Consider the following 21576-nt stretch of genomic DNA (forward strand, 5'->3'; position numbering starts at 1 on the left):
ACTGCATGCAAAGTTTAACAACCAATAAGTGTTATACCGTGCTTATCCAGAACCAACATAAGGGCCAGGGAGAACCAGCCCATTGGAGGCACCGATAAACTACCAAAGAGTGTAAGGTGTGTTCCCGAGAGCTACGGAGGAGCTGTGGGAGAGCCACCAGGGAGTCGTGTGCGTGTGTGAGCGAACACAGTTTACATAATACAAGAAAGGTCTGTGAAATGCGTATACACAACTTTCAGAAAGATAGGCGTGGTTACATACACACACCAATCACAAGGACTGGCAGCCTTTTGCCATCCACTGTACCCATCACAACAGCTGACAAAGTCATTTTACAGTCTAGTGCTCTAATCACAGGGTGACAAGGTCACATACCAACCCACCAGTAAACTAGGCAAGATGGTAAGATGAGAGCGCTGTTCAAGCGGGCACCATCTCTCTGAAATCGCAACAGAGACGAAGACAGTTACATTTAGGTGCAGGAGAGACGACGAAAGCTTTTACCACCACTTCGATTGACGACATGTGCTTTGGTAGTGCTGTACAGATCTCCGACAGCACCAGACCCAGACTACAAGCAGTCGCATGAAGGAACCCTGCCATAAAGAAAGCCAGGCAGCGATAGAGAAACAACAAAGCATGACGGTTCGCTTCTGCCACATTTAAAACAAGCTCAACACCCAGACAGTAATCTTTCCAAATATTCTGTATTTGCAAGGAAGGCTCTTCATGTATTTACATTATATTAACAAATTCACTCACATCTCTCACAGAGATGATTCATAATCTTAGAAATGATTGCATTTTACAGTATTTTGTTACATGATAAAGCGCATGTTGATGTGATTTGGCTGGAAAATTAGCTGTGAAACAGCTGTAATTGGCCAAGTCAGACCCTAACTCATTTAAATCCTTTCAGGTCCATTTTATATTTACATTCAAGCCGTTAACTGGAAGCTTATATCTTAAAAGGGAGCTAGTAGCAGCATTTACTAGAAGAATCTATTTTGGCCTTTAGAGACCTTTTGTTTGCACATAGAAACAACATCCATCGGAATCAACATCAATCGGTATCAAAATATATATATATATTTATATATATATACCAAGTAAATGGCATTACAGCTCGTGAAATAAAGGTGTGGATTGCAGATCCATATATGACACAGTGACAGATCATATGAAACAAAACTTTTGCATGACAGAAAAAAAAAGAAAACTAAAGTGAAGGGGAAATTGCAGGTGCCTCAGCTAGAGCAAGTATTCAAAAAATCTAGACATGTTATATCCTTTGTATAAATACCTACATATAAATAGAGGAATATGGTGATCGTATGTTGATCAGACTTTTCTAGGACACCACGGATACAAACGGGGTCAGACCACCACTTGACAAGTTAGCAATGTTAAAATATAGAACACTAAAATATTATTTCCCTAAGTGCTTCATTTCCGTCTCCTTCTAGTGCAGTCATGAAGGGTGTTGGGCTGATACCAGACCGCAGACTAACAGAACAAAACAGAGAAAGTGTTGTGTCATGGGGTGGGCACTTTGTGGCATGATCCCCTAATTTTCCCCAGCAGAGAACAAGAGGAGAATAGGGGCTCGGCTACAGGCTCACACCGGTCAGGTATAGGCTGGTGCCTATAGTTTCACAAGGGCGCTGCAATGTGGTGGCACAGTGAGAACTGACTCTGTAGGTATGGAGAGAAGGTACGCTCATTGAAACCCAACAGAGACTGGGATAGGACAAGTCACAGACCAGTTGGAGCAGGACGGCCAGTGACTGAACCCACACAGACCGAAACAAACCAGTCACTACACACCCAATTATGTACTGCAGAGTCGACCTGCCAGCCCAACCTCAGGATGGGTTTCCAAAGGAAATGCCGGAATTATTATTGCCACTTTCCTTGCACATGTGAACATCCCAGCACCTGAACGTGTCCACAGGGAAAATGTGGCATGGAACATTCTGCATTACGCCCCTCAACAATTTATTCAAGTGGGGCTCACTAAGCAAGAATATCCTGGGTCTGGCCCATACTTCCATTCACAGCAGGTGCTCCCAACACAAGGACTCTCAAGCTCCCTCAGTGCTTGGGTTGGACTCTGGAGTTCTGCTCTTCTCAGTTCAGACTTCTTCAGTTGCCCTTTGGAAGCTGAAACCTCCATCAATCTACTGCCACTTTACACAGTTATGTACTCTTTAAAAGTGACCGTTAGACAGTTTGCTGTGACATCTGTAATAATAATGTTCCCAAAAAAAGGCTTAAATGAGGGCATGGGCTCCTTCGGCTCTATCCGCATTTCCATGGGCTCCGGCTGCTTTGCCACTGGGGCCTCCGCTTTCCCCTGCTTCTGCTCGTCACTGCACCTGGACTTCACACACGTTAAGTCTATGGGCTCGTCCAGATCAGAGTCCAAGAGGATGATGTCTGGGGGCTGGTGAGCTACCTGCATATTCACAGGACCCCGAGCTGAGCTGTCTAGGCTGTTGGGGGCACTGAAGCTCCGGCAGGGCAGCACCCTCTTACATACCTCGCTTCCCACTTCAGTCTCAGAGAGGCAACGCTTCCTGGAGATGGAGTTCTGGCTCCCCGTGTCCTTGGGCACTGAAACCCCATTTAAGGAGGGCCCTGAAGAAGGCAATGGCACTGAGTGTCGTTTGGTTGTCAACTGGAGCGGCTGGTCTGAAATCGGCTCGATGGGAGTGCAAGACTGTTTGAGCCGTTCTAATTGGGATGCACCCCGGTCACTATCTTCTGAGACCTGCCCTTTGGAGTCGCTTATTCTGATCCTTTCTTCAACTCGTTTCTTCCAGTGCTCTGGCTTGTCTGCAGGCTTCTGCATAGTCCTCTCGCCAGCAGGGTTCTCCGGACTATCACCGTTCACTGCCGGGCCTTGCAGTTCACAACCGTCCTCGGAGGACTTGATTTTCACTGCCTGCATCCCATTGTCCATGTATTTGCTCATGACTATCACAATCCTGCCATTTTTGTTTTTGTTCTTCACGATTTTCATTTTGCCCCCAATGCCATTTGTAGCCACCACCTCCTTTTGGGGAACACTGTTTCCGTTTGGCAGTCCACTCTTCTCACTACCGTTAAGCTGGCTGCTAGCAGTGCTTTTTGCATCCACAGACAAGTCCTTTGCCTGCGGCGAGTACGTTTTACCAGCAGCCTGCCCCCACTTATCCACATGGCTGGCCACTTGAGTTCTATTGTGGTCAGTTGGGGGCTGAATCACAGCTTCCTTTACAGTGGGATATTGAACATCGTACATTTTAGGATCCGGCTGATAGTGGTGGTGCTTCTTGCTGTTGAGCTGGTAGTAGTACTTCCGCTTGCTGTTTGAGTGATGCTTGACCGAGTGCTCCTTGCCGTTGGGTTGGTACTGGTGGTGCTTTTTGCTGTTCAGCTCATACTGGTGCGAATGGTTCTTGCTTGTGGAATTCAGCTCAATGTTTGGCCGGTTGTCCAGAGAGGAGTCCTGCAAGCCCGACAAGACATTGGAGCGACGAGCAAAGGAGGGCACCTAGGAGGGGTGAAAAACAAAAGCACGTATTACTTTCTTGTCTTGTAGATGCACGAATGCTCCAACAACTAAACAGTACATTTTACAAAAATGTCAACACTTAAATCTCTAGTAGTTTTGCAACACACCCAAGACTCGATCTGCATGAATGGAAAGTGGTGAAGCCGTCTGAACCATTATGGGAAACCCAGACATGGTGTGTCAATACATACAGAGTTTACTCCTAATGTTCATAACCAATCAGTAACAGAGGAAGACTGGTGCACTACCTAGCTCTCGACGAACAACGGCCTCTAAGTTCTAGCACTCTCTTTTGCCTCACATGATTTATACTTTCCGTGCTATTAACTGCAGAGAAAATCACAGCGTAAGCGGTAAACTCTAGAGCAGGGTTGTTCAAACCAGGGGCGGGCCCCGCTGGAGTGGGAGGCCTGATAGATCTTGTGGAGGGAGTGCTAAGAGGGCAATGCTGAACACAGTGCTGAGCCTTTAGTAAAGAAAAACGGAGGCACGCTTGCTATACCCATCACCAAACATCAGGGGTGCCGTTATACCCTAGCACAGGGTTAAACTGTCCAATCCACTCCCCCAGCTCCCAGCGCTGGGCCGTGTAACCTGAAACCCATCTCTGCTTTGTAAACAGAGAGCAGCTGACGCAGCACGACGCAGGGGCCGGGACTCTCGGTTTAACTCTGCGCGCGCCCTCGCACGGCAATTACAATCGCTAATCAATGAATAAGGAGGACAACTTGAAGGCTGGATGATTCATACCGAGAGCCCCCACTTAGCGGAAGAACCCTGCTTTTTCTGCTAGGTCTAGGCAGCCCTCCAATGCAGCGCAGAGCTCTGGAGGGCGAGAGCCGGCTCAGCCAACATTTGCTGCCAAATAACCCCCTCCCCCACAGGTCGGAAGCTTCAAGCCAAGCGAGGCACTAGGCCTTCCACGCTTAGGTTTAAAATGAAAGATAAAGCTTTATGTTGTAGGACCAGTGTAACCAGGTTACTGGTAAGATGGGCATAAATAAACCCTTTCTTGGGATAAGGGCAGCAGTCGCCGCTAACGACGGGTGATCCTTTGATGTGTGCAACGCTTTATGCCATCCTAATATTCGTGAAGTTTCCATGCGAGGCGCCCACATGACGAAAGATACAAGTCGGTGCTACACAGGTGTTAGAGTAGGATACTCAACAGCCAAGAGATTCAAATCGTTTCGCTGCTAACACTCAACCTGGAAGTGCATTAACATTATGGGAATATTGGCATTTACATTTTCTATATTTAAAGTAAAGAAAGTAAGAAATTACCAAAAAGCAGAATTTCACCAGTGGGGCGTTTTTTTGTTTTTTTTTAAAAGCCCGTGTTGTGAAGTTTTTCACAAACAAAACATTACCGTTTATGTGCTTTTTAGATAAAATGTGTAGTTTGGTGCAGTTAACATGACAAATATATGTTTTCAAAGGCAACACATTTATTAGAAACATGTTAAATCTACAACACATCAGTGTAGGAGCTGTCTACAAAGAGCTTCTAACATAAAACAAATTCTAGACAGGGGGTATTGGTTGTCTGTGGTGAAGGAACAGGGCATGTTCAATTATTCAGTAGGATGGATTTTAAAGGAGACCTTTTCCTCTCGCAAGAAGCACATTTGTCTGCATAAGTGATATTTCCACCCGTTCTGCTATCATAGCAGAGGCTGGCTCAGTTTCCAGCTGCCCACCCCAGCTTCATAAACCCCTTTCCATCATAAACCTATTGCACGAGCTCTTAACAGAAAAAAAGATCTCAATCACCAACATTACTCTCGTCTAAAAATTGTAATTTTGAGTTACCCTAAGTGTCAATTTACTTGTGCAAAACATTTCAATAACAAACTTTGAGAACCCAACCCAACCCACCTACTTACTCACACCATTTACCAATCTATTATCTCGTTCAATCAAGCCGCTGAACTGAGGATGTAAATATGCCATAGATAATGCCTGGATAATCCTGTAACCTAAAAATTCCAACTTCTCAAGTGAACAAAACGAAACACAATTTGTTTTGTTAATCCTTCACGCCTAAAATCTCATGCAAGATCTTCAGAGCTTTTGGTTGTTACTTCTCACAAACACCACCCCAATCCATTTTGAACAATAATTTACAAAACCATTAACATAATATCCACCTCTTTCTAAAACCATAAACAAAACATATTATATCAACTGATATCTTGCCCAAATCTTTCTAGGAATTTCTGCAAGCGTTAATGGTGGTGTCAGTGATTTTGGCTCCTGTCACTCAGACCAAAAGCATAACCAATGTCTAAATGCTTACTCAATTTCATCATCCTTGCTCGGCCACCAAAACGTGTGACAAATCTTACTAGACAGACTATTCCTTCACTATCTATTCTGAACTAGAGCTATAAGTTAGCACCATAGATTAAAAGGTAGAAGAAATCTTTCTCCTTCTTGTATGTCCAGAGAATTAGTGACTTAGAAATAAACAGTTTGTCTACAGGTCTATTGAGTTAATTTTAACGCTCATGCCTCAAGTCCACTTTAACCTAATGGATTTGTAAGATTTTTCAAAACCACATCCGGCTGACAATATAACTAACGTTTTCCTTGTGAGCCCATTACTATACTTTTTAATGGTAGTAACCCATAAACCACATTGTACATCAACTTTGGCACCATCTCAAAGCACTGAAAATAGAGAAAGTCAGCCTCCAAATTCTTGTCAGGTGAAATACTACACTTCAAAAAATCCACCGATCATTGAAGCACTTGCGGTATAGTTCAACCTGCAAGCCCACATAGTCATGAGATGAACTACTGTTTTTTCGCTCTGTCAGACACAGGATATTCCCCTCAGAAGCACCCTTGATTTCCATGGCGTCCATGAAAGAGCCAGATCCTATCTCTAGAATGGAGTATCTACATGCAGAACAATGCAAAATGTGGGAGACACGAGCAAACCTTTTATACCAACCCTTCTGTACCTTAAAAAAATGTAATGTTCTGTTTAGCTTTTATGAAACGAATGACAATTACATAAAAGGAAATAATTAACTTTGGGAGAGTAATCTGGGCATTCCTTATCTAAATGCATTACCACGGGTAGAAAGCAATGAGCTTTCTCATTAGAGAAACCAGAAAGTGACTAGTTCTCTGCCCATTTCATATAATCCAAACTTCTCATAAATTGTCATTTCAGCAAATTAAAAGGCAACTGATTTGACTAAAGAAGGGAAGAGATGGAGGAAAGTCATCTGTACCAGATTCCTTACTGGCAGGCACACTCCGAGCTGTGAAGTGATACTGCAGAACTAGGGTTGGAACTATCACGCTTTTCCTCATAAAGTGAACAGACAATCTATGTGTATTGTCCTGATGGTCAGTGCCCATTTGATACCACAGACCACAAACTTGGGAGTGAACCATGCATATCATGCATCCAGAGTGACATTCAGTCCTGCATTTCAGATAATTTAGACTTCTGAAAAATGATTTCAGGTTGAACTATTCGCACGGATGTTTATTTGTGATTAGGACGCCAGCTTATGAGGATGCACTAAACATCAAAGGTTGAGACAAGGGAGAGCTCTTGTTTGGAGGGTATGGCAATTATTTGGTACATTAATGATCTGAACTAGCACTGATCTGGGTTGGAATGGATTGACTGGGGAGAATTCTGCATAGCAAAGCTCTGAGCAGGAACAGCCTCAATGAAAACTAATTTGAAGGAAATTGATTGACATGGGTTTATTTTAACTGGAAAGTGCAAAGGGCCAAAGGGTGGTAAAGATGTTTAAGTCTGCCAACGGGAACTCGAGGACTACAATAATGTAACCTCTGAATTGTACTGCAATATGCCACTCCCTATAGCTTTTTTACAAGTATTACAGTCCTTAATGTGTTGTATAGTTACATATTAGGTTATCTGCATTTTATAAGGAGTGCAAGAGGGTGTATTACAATATATACATATTACTTTTGCAAACATTTACACATAACTTCCAGATTTGTTTTTATTACACATCATAACCACACACCAGCTGCCAAAGCATAATTCACTCAATCTTCCTATCCTATCATTATACAAAATAAGCAATTATTACAGGCGTGCTTGAACTTAGGAAAAAAGAAGTCTGGTGTGGTCAGCTGCATTTCTCGGGCAATGGTGTTATGATCCTAGCGTTCCCATTATAAGATCAAAGCGGAGGAGTGTGAGCAACCCACTTTCTCCTTCCGTTCCCTGAAAAAATCATGGATTACTTGCTTAAGGCTAAAAAGCATCAGGAGGGTGCAAGGGTTTAGTTAAGGTAGAGAAGTCTCACCTAGATCCGGATTACTGGCCTAATTCTCTGAGTTCCCTCTTTTCCTAAGATTGCACACTTGCATAGCATTTTCCTGAGAGATGATACTGACTCCCAAGTATGTTGTTCGGAAATGGCTACTTTGCTCAGCCATTTCTCGTGAGTGACAACACGAATAACACTCACGTACAAATTGTTTGAAAAAGCACTATGCAGCCTTTGTGTAGTTTTCAGAGTTTTTCAAGAAAAATACAAACTTTGCGAGAAAAATAACACAAATCTGCATACTCTTACTAAATGTTAATATACAGAAACACAATGGGGCCTTAGCACAGGGATATACTTCACAACTGCACACCCCTCCCCGCTTAGGATAGTGATTCCCAGGGTCCAATAAAGATATGCTGTGCCACCCTGGGCTGTCCCTGTACCCACCTGAGGTCAGCAGCCAGAGGCTTTCCTTACACACGTAAATCATTCATGGCCAATATCCGAGCCCCCCAGGAGCAGGTGCCCGGGGCAGACAGCTGCTTACAATGGGGAAGGCTTCGCCGGCGTAAGGGATGCCACAGATACATGAACAGATCTGTCAATAATACATGAGGGCGGTGCAGTTATCCAGGCAGGGCGGTCTCAGGAGTGGCAGGCCCGGTCATTCTGAGCGCCTAGCAGCGCCATGATACACTCTGCTGGCGGGGCAAATGAAAACATGCCGTTTCAGACCACTGCACTCAAAAAAACAAAACGTGGGCAGTCAGTCATATGGCAGGCTTCAACTGACATACATGAGGCCGACTGACACAGCCCGCTAGCCTTTCAGAGTCCCCACCCTCTGGTAAATCGCACAGTGCCTTTACAGCCCCACCCGCACCGTCGCTGAAACAGCCTCCCTGCCGGAGGACCCCTGCCCCTGGAAGCATTAAAATGCTCCGTTCACAGAAATAATACATCTGAGGGGGAGGGAAGCCGAGGACTCGTTCTCTGGGCCGTCTGGTGAGCTATTCTGCTGATTTCAGATGTCTGGCATGCCCAGGCAGCTCTCGGGGAGAGATTTAATTTGCGCAGGGACGACATGAGCCACAGTTTTAGTTATGAGATTGGACAGGCAGCTTGCTGGTCACCGACTCCAGCATACGGGGCCAGCCGGTGTCAGGGAATGGTGGGACACACAAGGGGGCGGGGGAGGGAAGGAAAAAAAAAAAACATTTCATTCTGGGGAGCAAGGTCCACTCTTCCCCTTCGAGTACAGAACAGCTCCTTCCCACACAGCAGCCTGTTTACTCTGGGACACTGCGGGGCTGGGCAGAGACAGGCCCAGCACTGTTCAGCGTGAAACAAGATCTGCCGAAGTCACCGTGACAAAGCGCGGGATCGGCCTGGCACGAGCATTTAAAGCTGCAGAGCCTCTGCTAATAGCTGGCTCAGCAAAATAATAATAATAAAAAATAAAAAAAATAAAAACGCGTGGGCTTTTAAAAAAAAAAAAAAAAAAAAACATGAGGTGTACAAAGGTAGAGCAGTTCTTTAAAGTTGTATCCGCGATGTGCTTCATTTTCACGTGATTTTATTTGCATTAATCCTGACAGGATGAGTGGACAAGCCTACTGGGAAAACCGTGAGAAAAAGATGGGTTTGCCGATACGACGATGTCAGTCATAAGTCATCCCTACCAACCCTTCCGAGGCCACTGATGCTGGCTCGTCTCGGGATCTATAGGCCTATCAGAGGCAGATGAGCCACACAAACACATTTTTTTCTGCCAGTAGGGCTGGCCTTTTAAAAGCAGTATGTAAACTCATAGAAAAAAACAAAAAAGAACCCCATTTCAGAGAACGCAAATTACCAAAAACCAAGATAACGGAAAAACAAACTAATGGGAGTGGAATTCGAGCAAAAAGAAATCCTATAAAAACAGTTCAAATAGCTTTTTGTCTCAAACGTTTTGAAAATATATATTAATGGAAAAATGCGTGGGTACCATTGAGAATCTTGATAAGGAACATGGTTTTAATATGAATGTAGGGAAAAGGGTAATGAGACAAAGGTATATTTAGGATAGGGAAATGGTTAAAAATAGAACAAACTGTATGGAAGGATGACCCATAAGACGTTTAAGGAGGAGGGAGCATGGGGGATGGTGAAAACTAAGGGGTTTAAAGAGGGTGTCTACCCACCTCTCTCACCTACACAAAAACTGGGTGGTGGTAGAATATTGGCGGGGGAGGGGTGGATGTAGGAAGAGGATTGGAAACTCAGACGCTTGGCGAGGGCAACTCTTTGGACAACAATATAAACAAACAAAATAAAAAGTCACCCAGGATTTGGGATAGAGGTGATATGAAATGAAAACTTTGCAGAAAACCAAGAGAAACTATTTTTAAAAAAAACACGCAAATGTCGATTTCGAAAAAAAAAATACATCCAATAAATGTCAATTAACAGTTCGAGTGAAGTGGCTTCTCGGAACTGATATTCTAGGAATTTATTTTTCAAAAAAATCCCATACATTCAAGCGAGCATATCCTAGCTCTTCCTCGGCCTACCCTCCTTGCAGAGGAAGGAGAGCCAGAAACGTGACGGTCACTTCCACAGCTCTACTGGCAGTAGCCCTTGCAGTGTTCTTTAGATTATCACAGGGGACCCCAGGTGTACGTAACAGGGTGTTATAGCATGTTATTAATGTCCCAGTCTCACCTGCACCAGCACCGCCTTGGCTTTGGGCCCCCGCTTCTTGCACCCCAACAGCTGATCCTGTCTCTCCCTGCAGAAGGGAAGGAAAAAAATCAATAACAATGCAATTAGGACAACCTTTCCAACACCGCAGCGAAGCCTTAAACCACCTTTAACAATCCATCTAACACATCAGCGGCCTACCAAAACAAGGGGGGGCTTCTGGGTGGGGGAGGGAGGTGTACAGCTAACCGCACAGAAAATACACTCAAACAGCACATCACTGGTAGACCAGAAAAGGACACTTCCAGCAGCAGTAATGAAAGGGGGCAGGAAGGCTGAGCGCTGTCAGCAACCAGAAATGGGTTTATTTATCTGAATTTTACGTCCGAAACACTGTCGGTAATGGGGAATTAAGCTCTGTGTCAGAAGCAAAAACCTTCTCAGACTAAGGGCCAACACTGAAAACAAAATAATCCTAAAATCAGAAATTGACTTTGCATTTCAAGATTGTCAGAATTCAGACGTAGGATAACGTATGTAGATAGTCAGGCTTTAGGCCAACTATCAAATGTGCCTCCATAGTCACGTTTCTTGTGTTTTACACTGATTGCCTTGAAAAAATGTATTGTTTTATCTAATGTCAACAAAAATACGAATCAAGCTTATTTTAGAATTGCAAAACTATAATACTATACACAATCAAAAAAAGTTTTCTTTATTTTAGTACAGCTTATTCCAACAGTCCACCAAGACTACCCCCTCGACCGGAAAGAGACCGATGTGTTTCTTGGTGGTGGACGTAAGCGTGATCTATGCGCCGAGGGACAGCTTGTCCAACCAATGCAGGGAAAGAGGAGAGGCCGGTCCTATCCAGGGGGAAATAGCGCTCTTTTGGGCAAAGGCCTAATCAATCCCAAATACAGCGAGAGCTCCGCCAACATGCTAATGGCCTCATTACGATTCACATAACGAGTCGTTGCCTGAAACAGCACCACCTCAGCCCAGAGAGGGGGAGGGGGCTCAGATCTATTTATTCAGCAGCAAAATTAGCTTCCCCGTACAGAGGGGGTTGGAACGGGCACGCGCGGTGTTCAGATCATAGTCCAAGGAACAGCCGGGGATTTATTGCCATCTCGAAAGCCACACTGAGTTTAAAGCTATCTCGAGTGGCATGATGGCGACACGATGAGATGGTTCAACAATAAAATATATATTTGTCATCAACGTCTCTAGTGTCGGATACAGCAGCATTGTAAAAAAAAAAAAAAAACTTAAAGTCAAAGGCACCGGGGCTCTATCCAAAACCTCGCACGCTGGTCCACCTCACTCTAGATCTGGTGGTTTAATGCACAATGACACCAGCGAAATGCTGCTGTGTGAACCCTAATAGTTCAGTTTGGCCCGGGCTGAGAATGGGGCCCCTAAGGTATGTCCCGCCCTCCCCCATTCCGAGTCTGTCACACTTATGCCTCGACCACACGCTCAAGGATAACCCCAGGGAAAGCCCAACAGTATCACTCCCTCTGCACCTTATGCTACAACTCTCTCCATCTGGAAAACGAACCACGGGGAAAGAAACAAGCATTTGTATGCTTTGTGGTTATTACGCATTCCGAAGAACACACTCAACTTCCGTAATTTGGAACGGGTATACCAGCTCCTCCCCCGGGGATTCCAGCCTACAGACACCCTGGCACCAGAATCAACCAACCTTGTAATAAGGGCCATAATGTGACGACTATCTGTGTTACGTTCAGGTAAAACATGGCGACTGCATGGTTACAGATGTTTGGTGCACACAACGATGCTAAGCAGATCCAGAGAGGTCGGAGGATAGGTGAGTGGGTATGAGAAGACAGGAGTAGTTCCTACCTGCAGCCCAGGAGAGTGAGCACTGAGTGGAGGGAGAGAAGATTTCCTTCTATGGAAGTGAACACATCAAAATGCCAAGGGTAAGCAAGTGACTTCTCTCACCCCAATACCACAAAGAGTACCACCACTATTATTTCAGTCACGGTGGTACCACGGAAATTATGTCACTAGGTAGTTGATACTGATGATATCAAAGAAAACCGTTACTAAAGCGGAAATTCTACTCTAAGTGAACTTTCAAATAAGTTAACCTGGAAACGTAATTTCATCCCCCTCATGCCCATATAGAGTGTTGCACCACATTCCCAGGTGCAGTTCTCATGCCAACAAGTACAAACTTAAGTGCCCAAATATAGCATCACATTCTCAACACTCTGAATCCCAAGAACATCCATTATATTCCCTGGCACATGCAACTCAACTCGGGTACACCCCCCAAAGTCCAGGGCAGCAGAACTATGATCGGCTGCAGTCTCAGATACCCAGTACTATACCATAATGCACTGATATAGTCTTACATGCATCTGAAATAACCATGAAAAAATATTGTCTAAAATACTCAGTTCAGCCTCATACACCAGTATACCTAGCGGTGCCACAAGGTTGCCATGAGTCCAGTACAAGGAAATAAACTGTCAACCCTCTTAGGTAGTTAAAAAAAAAAATAGTCAAAAGTAGGGTGCTGTCGTGCAGTGGGCCCCTCACATTCCTGGCCACGTGTCACTGAGCTGACAGCACAAATAATATCACTGTCCTTGGGTTTAGCCTCAAATGCGCAGCATTACAATGTGCAGTTATCACTTAATAATGTCCAGTGCAGGGCAGGGCTTGCCAAGATTGCCACCGGGACGTGAATTCCCTCGGCTTCGCTGTCATTTGCAACAAAACTGGGCAAAACAACAGTAACCGAAGCGTAAATAACGCCTCACAGGATGTTAAGGGTGGAGGAGCAAGACGGCCCCCTGCCGAAAGCGAGACACGCCGACACTGAGGGAACCGTGTGGCGAGACCCACGGTGTAGGCCTCGATTGCAACAAGGGAGCACAGGACGTCAAAATCAGCAAAGAAGGTGGATGAGGTGGCAGAGAGAGGCCCTACCACCTCTAGAGGGCCTCCCACTGCATGGGAACAGGCAGTGACCGGAGCAGGTAGCAACTGGAGTGACACTGATGGGGTCCCCGAAAGCAAGGTCAGGAGCGACGATGCCTGGCCCTAAAATGGGTGACCGCACAGAGGCATTGAGACACGCCAACACGAGAGGAGAAGGCCCAGGGGTTCCTGAACGGGCAGAAAGAAGTCTGGACTCAGAGATTACCCATACCCCATTATAGAATGGGTGCTGGCCATAATGGCTTAATAAATTAAATCCAGGAACTCTTCCAGATCGTGATGCAGTAGAAAAATAAGGGCTGCTGAAAAGATCCCTCTTGGGGTGAGGTTTGGAGAATGATAAGCAGATGAGAGACTGTGTATCCAGAGACCACAACATTACAGTAAAGTAGCCCAGATCAAAACGCAAAACTGCAGAATTTGCAAAAAAGAGAACCCATGCCAGAATGAGGCAACAAGCTTGTGTATGGGAGCAATAGTTGGGAGCTACGGCCCATCACATGAGAAGCTGCAGTAAGAGAACGAACCACGGTGGCCGGACCCAAATTGTGCCAGGAAAAATTATTCCTACACATGCCTCCCAAAAAACAAAACACCAACACGTTCTCCAACTACTTCTCACTTCTCGAAAGGGGAACAGCACAGCAGGAGATCACGGAGACGGCCCTCACACAGGATGCCCTCATGGCTTCCCTGAGAGACTTTAAAAAGGAGCTAAGGGAAGAATTGAAGACAGATATGGCCTCCTCGCTTGAAAAATTTCAGGCAAATCTTAATGACAAACTATCCTCACTGCGGCAAGATGTAGACTCCGTGTGCTCCCGAATTTTAGACGTAGAGAAGAAAACTGAAGATATGGATACCAGTCTCAACCAAATAGATTCTCTCACGCAGGCACTCCAGATGGAACTTCAAACAGCGACGCTTAAACAAGAAGACATGGAAAACAGGGCTTGGTGAGACAACATCAGGAATCTTGCAGAAGGAGCGGAGGGGCCTAACCTTGAAGCATTTGTGATGGGCCTGTTCCAAGAGATAGTGAACAGTACACAGCTCAAAATAAAGATAGACATAATCCACAGAGTGGGCAACAGCACCCTCACTGACAAGAGACGACCAAGAGATATTCTCGTCAAGCTACAGTCCTTTAAGGTTAAAGAAGCCATCCTCCAAGCCTCACGAAAAGCTGACAAGATAATGTTTCAGGGAGAACCTTGCTCCCTGTTCCAAGACGTAGCACCAGCTACGCTAGCCGGAGGCAACAATTCAAGCCCATCACAGATAGACTAAGGGAAGACCGTATAAGATACCACTGGGCCTTTCCCTTTGGACTGGTCTTTGAATTGAACAATAGATCTTATCATGTAACAGACCTCACAAAGGCATTGATGATACTTGGAATTTCCCAGTCTGGAGAGGATGGTAAGGAAGGTCCTTCAGAGACAAGTCAGAAAAAAGCCACTGGACCTGGACGATGGCTGCCCCGACAAAACCATTGAACACACAAACGCAAACCGATAGAGGAGTGTCCAACATGAAAACGAAGACGCACACCCATAGGAACCACCCACATCAAAACTCGAACAAAAGGCAGGTCCCATTATCTCACATACCCCAATAATATCTAATTGTATAGCAACAAAGCGGAACTAGGCCTTCACTCACATTGTCGTTAGTAGACTTATGGAGATCTTTACACTCAGTACATATTGTCCTTAATTTGTTCGTTGTTAAGTTTTTTTTAGGAGATGGGAGCCCACATTTACCAGACAAGAATCTAGAAATAGACCTAAATAAGGGAGAGACGGAGAGAATATATCCTGTATGGACATATGGGAAATCGCGAGGGATGCCTCCAAGGACTAGGCACATTAGGCACCGATCCAACTCAACGTTAACCTCAGAGAGAGGTTTTGCACCCATTGTTAACGGGATGGTAGTGACAATGATCACCTGGAATGTAAAAGGACTAAACTCACCAGTGAAGCGCCACAAAATATGGAAATATTTAACAGATCACCACTATGACATAACAGCACTACAAGAGACCCATCTTAAAAATGGAGAAGGCCACAGGCTCAAACATAAACAATACCCACAAACCTTCAAATCATCGGTCACGAGGAAACACAACGGAGTAGCACTCCTGTTCCATCAAGCACTACAATTCTGACCTACAGGCCACCCCACCGACAAGGAAGGATGCTACGTTATGCTAAAAGGAGTAATGAGAGGTCGTCAAGTTACTTTCGCTTCAATATATACACCCAACACAAACCAAGAACAATTCCTATGCAGATGCCTAGAGGCACTGGGAGCCTTCACCGAGGGGGATATATTTATGATGGGGGACTTTAACTTTACTTGGCACGCAAACCAAGATAGTACACACCCCCACCGTTCGCCAACACGGAACTTCTCGCAAGCACTGAAACAGGTAATGATAGAGACTAGCCTAGTTGACTCCTGGAGGAAACTTCACCCCAACAACAGAGAATACACTCAACAGGCATACTCAAGAATTGACTATGTATTCGCTAGCCTGGGGGTGTCCCAGGATCTTCTTAAAGCAACAATACATTCCATCACCTTCACAGACCACGCCCCAATGGAACTTACAATAGACTGGAGAGGGAACAGATCAAAAACCCGGCGATGGTACTTCACCCCCTCCCTGATCAAAGATAAGCCTTTTAGAGAATATATACGCACCACCATCAGGGACTATTTTACACTCAACGACCCTGCAGATACCAATCTAAGCATAACATGGGATGCCTTCAAAGCAGTCCTCCTGGAGAAATGTATCTCCCTAACTGCGGCACTAAACAAACAGAAGAGACAGGAGCGTCTGGCAATAAAATTATGGAGACGGACGTGAATGCTTAATCTTCAGATTTCCTTTCCAGATGATCAAATATGCAATTATGTACATAACAACTGATTGTCTTAGAAAGCCGAATTTTGTCTAAAGGCCTTGAGAAAGCCCTGGCGTACGCGCCTGTGGGGCGAAACACGTGTTGGCTGACTCTTGTTCTCTCTCTGGATCTATTTTGACGTATCTCAATTGGGAGTTACTTGTTTTCTCAAAACATAATAAACAATCCAAATTGGACTAACAAAGACGTTTCTCGTATTCCTGCTCATTTAAATTTACTGAACTCATGGTACCTTGATTCTTAACAAAGACTTTCTAAGTGGGACTTTACCACCTTCTTCTATCAGTTTAATTTTTCCTTGGAGGATTTGGGTCCATGTCCTCTGGTAAAGTTCCCACATCAACTTAATGAACCAGGCATTCTACAAAGGAAGTTAGTGCCCTTGGACCCTCTCCTTCCTTGGAGTATGTTTTGTTTGCGTCTGGCATTAGAGACAGAACTACGGGCTACCGAAGAAGCTCATAAAGCCCACCCGACCCTATCCCTTCAACGCACAATGATGGACTTGAGGGGAAATTAAATGCTATATATGCAAACAGAGCAGAACTCACACTACTATGTCTACAGAGAACGATGTATGAACTAGGGAACAAGGTGGGTTCACACCTAGCTAGGCAGTTACAGGTGAAAAGGAACACATAGGGGATATATGGCACCCCACTAATGGACTGATGGACTCAGACTTAGATATATTTGGCAGGTTCTACCACGATCTATACTCAGCGACACCCACCTCAATTTCTGCCTAATTGGCCTACTTAGAAAATATTGACCTGCCCAAAGTCACACCAGCAAATAATAAACAATTGGGGGCACCCATTGAGGAGACTGAGGTACAGACGGCAATTAACCGCCTTAAACAATATGAGTCGCCAGGGCCAGACAGTTTGACCGCTCAATTTTATAAAACCCATATCTCAGGGTTGACGCCCTACCTGACCAACTTATTCAACTATATAGGTACATTAGGGGTCACCACACACACAATGGGTGAAGCTATCATCTCGGTCATTCCCAAACTGGGGAAAGACCCCCAAATATGAAGCTCCTATCAACCCATAGCTCTTCTGAATCTAGATGCAAAACTCTACACCAGGATATTGACATCCCGACTCGAAGAGATACTTCCTGATCTGATACACCCAGACCAATCAGGATTTGTAAAAGGTTGTCAGACACACAATAACATTCGTAAGGTGATACATCTACTGGAAGAAAAAAAATAAGAAAAAGGTCCCAGCCATCCTCTTGAGTTTAGGCACCGAATGGGCATTCGATTGAGTAGACTGGGCCTTCATGACCCAAGTTCTAAAGGCGTATTGGTTCTGCGAAATATTTATCAAGATGATAAGGGCCAATTATGTAGCTCGCTACTCCAGAGTGTTAATAAATGGCACTAGTTCAGCTCCATTCCCGTTGTTGAGGGGGGACCGAGAAAGGGATGCCCTCTCTCCCCCTTACTGTATGCTCTTAGTATAGAGCCCTTAGCTGCGCGCATCCGTGCATAACCCACCATTCACAGGATCACCTTTGGGACGACAGAACATAAAATATCACTATTCGCGGATGATTTTCTCCTGACACTGATTTAAAGTAATGTTTCCAAGTCCTACATGATGAATTTGACCATGCCCCCACTTGTGATGGAACAATTGGCGGCCACCACACTGTACCAATGGACAAAAAAGGAAATAACTTATCTGGGTATCAAAATCAAACCACATATAGCAGGCCTCTACAAGGCCAACTGCTCCCCACTACTGACAAGCATAAAAGACACCCTGAAACGCTGGGCCCCATCTTATCTCACATGGTTGGGGAGGATCAATGCCATTAAAATGACACCTTTGCCTAAGATACTCTATGTATTTCAGAGCCTCTCGCTGGAAGTGGATCGCACCTTTTTTTCAACAATCCGCACCCTTCAAGTGCGGTTTATATGGCAGGGAAACTGAGTCATATTATTTAAAAAAATGTTAAGCTGCCTAAGGCGAGGGGTGGTCTGAGTAAGCCAGATTTTCAGTTATATTATAAGGCTGCCCAACTAAGAGTAGCCACAGAATGGTCCCTTAGAGAATCCAATTAACACTGGCTCCACATGGACCGGGCTGTGGTGGGGAGAGTGATCTGGGATGTATTGTGGAAGCCCAAGGCAGACAGTCCCGATAATGCATACCTTAGCACACCAATAAAAACTACGCTCAAGATCTGGTATGAGGTAACAGACACAAGAGGCTGAACGACTTTCACCTCCCCACACACACCACTACACTATAACCCAGCTTTTCCCCGCCCTACAAACAGGACCATTTGATAAATGGAGTGAGGGACAATGCCTGGTATTAGCAGACGTATTCCACAATGATGACATAATGACGTTTGAGAACTGTAAGAGAGAATTCAATCTTCCACAAGCCAAAGTTTAGCACTATAATCAACTGCACCACTCGGCACAGAAACCTGAAAATCAACAGGCAGCCGTGAGACAGTTCACACCATTCAAACAATTCATACGCAGGGCAGGCTCCCCTAAAGGGATTTTCTCCCATCTCTATGCTTTAACAACCACCACAGGTCACTCGACAAGAGCCCCGCCACCACAACTTCAGGGAGCAGGTGTTGGGGGAAGAAATTCTTGACACACAATGGGATAAATTATAACGGGATATTCAGAGATACAATCGCTCTATGTCCTTGAGAGAAGCCCACTATAAGATTATGTACAACTGGTACCTCTATCCTACCAAACTGAAGAACATATACCAGATCAGATTTATTCTGGACAGGGTGTGGAATACAAGGTGATTTCAAACATATATAGTGGGATTTGTCCCACGATCCACCATTTTTGGAATGAAATTCTGGCCCACATCAAAGATATACTGGGATACCCCATACCGAACACAGACCGCTACGCACTCCTAGGATTGCAAGATGACACTCAAACGGGAGCAGATAGGGCCAATGTGTGGCTTTGCCTAGGTGCTGCTAAAATGGCGCTAGCGGCAGCCTGGAAAAAGAAAGGCCCCAGCGCTCACCCATTGGCAGGCTTGTCTTTGGAGAGCATTGACTATGGAAAGGATGGCGGACATCTTTACGGATGACTTTAAAAAAACTTTGAACATAAATGGGGCCCATTAGTGTCCTATCTGTCCAGAGGCCTCCCGCTGAATGTGTACCCAACTAGAATTATAGCACTACACCTATTTCAAATTTAAAATAGTAACCCATCTCTCGGGAGATACCCCTCCTCCTGTGCAAAAAGTTGAGACATATGAACTGCAACCTTCTCCAACCTCTCCATCCTCTTGAAGAAGACATAAATGATGCTTGTCTGTGGTAAAGCTATAAATAACATGAAGTAACATATTCTCCCAACTCCAATTCATGTTTATATGTTCTATAAGTTTTCTTTCTTTCACTTAATTAACAAAATTGGTTGAAACTCTCTATCACGACAAAGCTGATATTGATACCGTCTCGTACTATAATGTGAGTTTAATTAGCAACCATACTTAGACAGTTCATACAAACTTCATTGACTAATGTAATGCCTGCACGGAATTCAACCTAATAAAAACAAGTTTGATAAAAAAATAAAAAGAATGTCCAGTGCAGCCTCATAATGCCCAACATAGCCTTCAAAGGTACAACAACAGCATCAAACATCTAATAAACTTTCGGGACATGATTGTTTAGTATTAACCAACAAGCTCAGCCGCACAACACAGATAGCCTCAAATATACCGAACCTGGTTCCCCAATTCCAAGATCAGCAGCCCTGGCACTTAGGGCCCATCCCTTCCCCATCTCCTTTTTTGGGAGTCTTCTAAACAGTATGGCTGTACCCTCATGGTTGGGGGGGATATATACCACACCTCGGGGCTTTTAACTCAGACATAAAGTAACACGTTTCCACGCTTTTAGGATAGGGAGCACCGAATTTTGGTTGGGTCAGGGCACAGATGGGCTTCTCTTCCTCCCTATGGACTCTTTAGCTGAAGCATTTATGAAAGTGGAGGAAATTGAAACACGGTAGACAGCTCCTTCCAGGGTAAAATAAAGGGTGTTGGTTCTTGTGTCACCCGGCTAGACCTGACGGTCATTTCCTCTTCCAGGAAGCAGGGTTGCCAGAAGTCAGATCTGAGGTGGTAATACCATAGCTTGGTCAGATCAGAGTGGTATAAAAGGTTATATGTTGCCATGACCTAGACCTTTCTTCCAGTATCCAGGATGGACTCAAAGCCACAGTTAACACAGGGTTCTCTTTTTGGTACCATATTCTTGTCGCCCTCAACAGGTCCTCACGTCTGTTCAACAAGCCAGTGTGCCAGTGTCGTACTACCAGAGGCGAATGGAAGCCAGGGTGGTTAGCTCTCCTTTCAGTGTGGCATGGCTTCAAGATTTCTGGAGGCCACTTGGTGGCATGGCTGACCTAGTAAGGGCCTATTCCTTGCTGGTTGGTTCCACACCAAAGGACAGAGGTGAGAAGGGGAAAAATCAGGTGCACAGAGGTTGCGGGAAGCTTGAAGGCACTTGAACACAGTGTTTTGTCGGGTGGTGGGTAGAGGAGAATATGGCTATGGGTAGAGGAGCCTGTGATAGTTGGATTTAGTTAATATGGTCAACAGTTTGGGTAAAAGCAATGAGTCAAACTCTCACCTGACCTAGATTCTCAAATTAGTGCTTGAAAAAAAAAAGAAAGGCTTAGCATGATTAGGCCTGGATCAAAATGGACTCTGACCGGGAGCCAAATGCATTGCTGTGGTATGCCCATGTTATTCAGGTATAACTTTCAAGCCAGTTATGGAGACAAAGAAAGCAGCCAGTAGGTTATGCAGACTAGTGCATTGGCTTAGCTTATGTGGCCATCTCCATAGCAATGGCCTAATAACACCCTGTCCAGTGGGCACAATTATTGGCTCGCCAAGGTCAGGGGCTGCCCATACTCTTGCCTTCTCCATTTCAGCAATCTGTCCCTCCAGCGACACAGAGCTTGGAGCTCTGGGGTTTAATGCACATGGCTGTTATAGAAGAGGCAGGATGTGTTGTGGCTCTGGAGCAGAAGGAGCCGGACAAGAAAAAGGATAATTTGAAATCCAACAGTTGTGACTCTCAGGACAACTGGACACAAAGC

At 44.9% G+C, this 21576-nt stretch overlaps 1 protein-coding gene across 1 annotated transcript in view; it reads right to left on the reverse strand.

The window, feature by feature from the left end:
* Positions 1 to 691: 691 nt before the first annotated feature.
* CBX4 (chromobox 4) overlaps positions 692 to 21576 on the reverse strand; it is a 30605-nt gene continuing 9720 nt past the window's right edge. Inside the window, exons 4-5 of the mRNA XM_069199710.1 lie at positions 10540 to 10606; positions 692 to 3538 (exon numbers count right to left, since the gene is read on the reverse strand). Coding sequence (XP_069055811.1) covers positions 2192 to 3538; positions 10540 to 10606 — 1414 coding nt within the window. The 3' untranslated portion in view covers positions 692 to 2191. The remainder of the gene's footprint in view (positions 3539 to 10539; positions 10607 to 21576) is intronic.

The sequence above is a fragment of the Pleurodeles waltl genome, chromosome 7 (genome assembly GCF_031143425.1).
Source record: "Pleurodeles waltl isolate 20211129_DDA chromosome 7, aPleWal1.hap1.20221129, whole genome shotgun sequence".
Lineage (NCBI taxonomy): Eukaryota > Metazoa > Chordata > Amphibia > Caudata > Salamandridae > Pleurodeles > Pleurodeles waltl.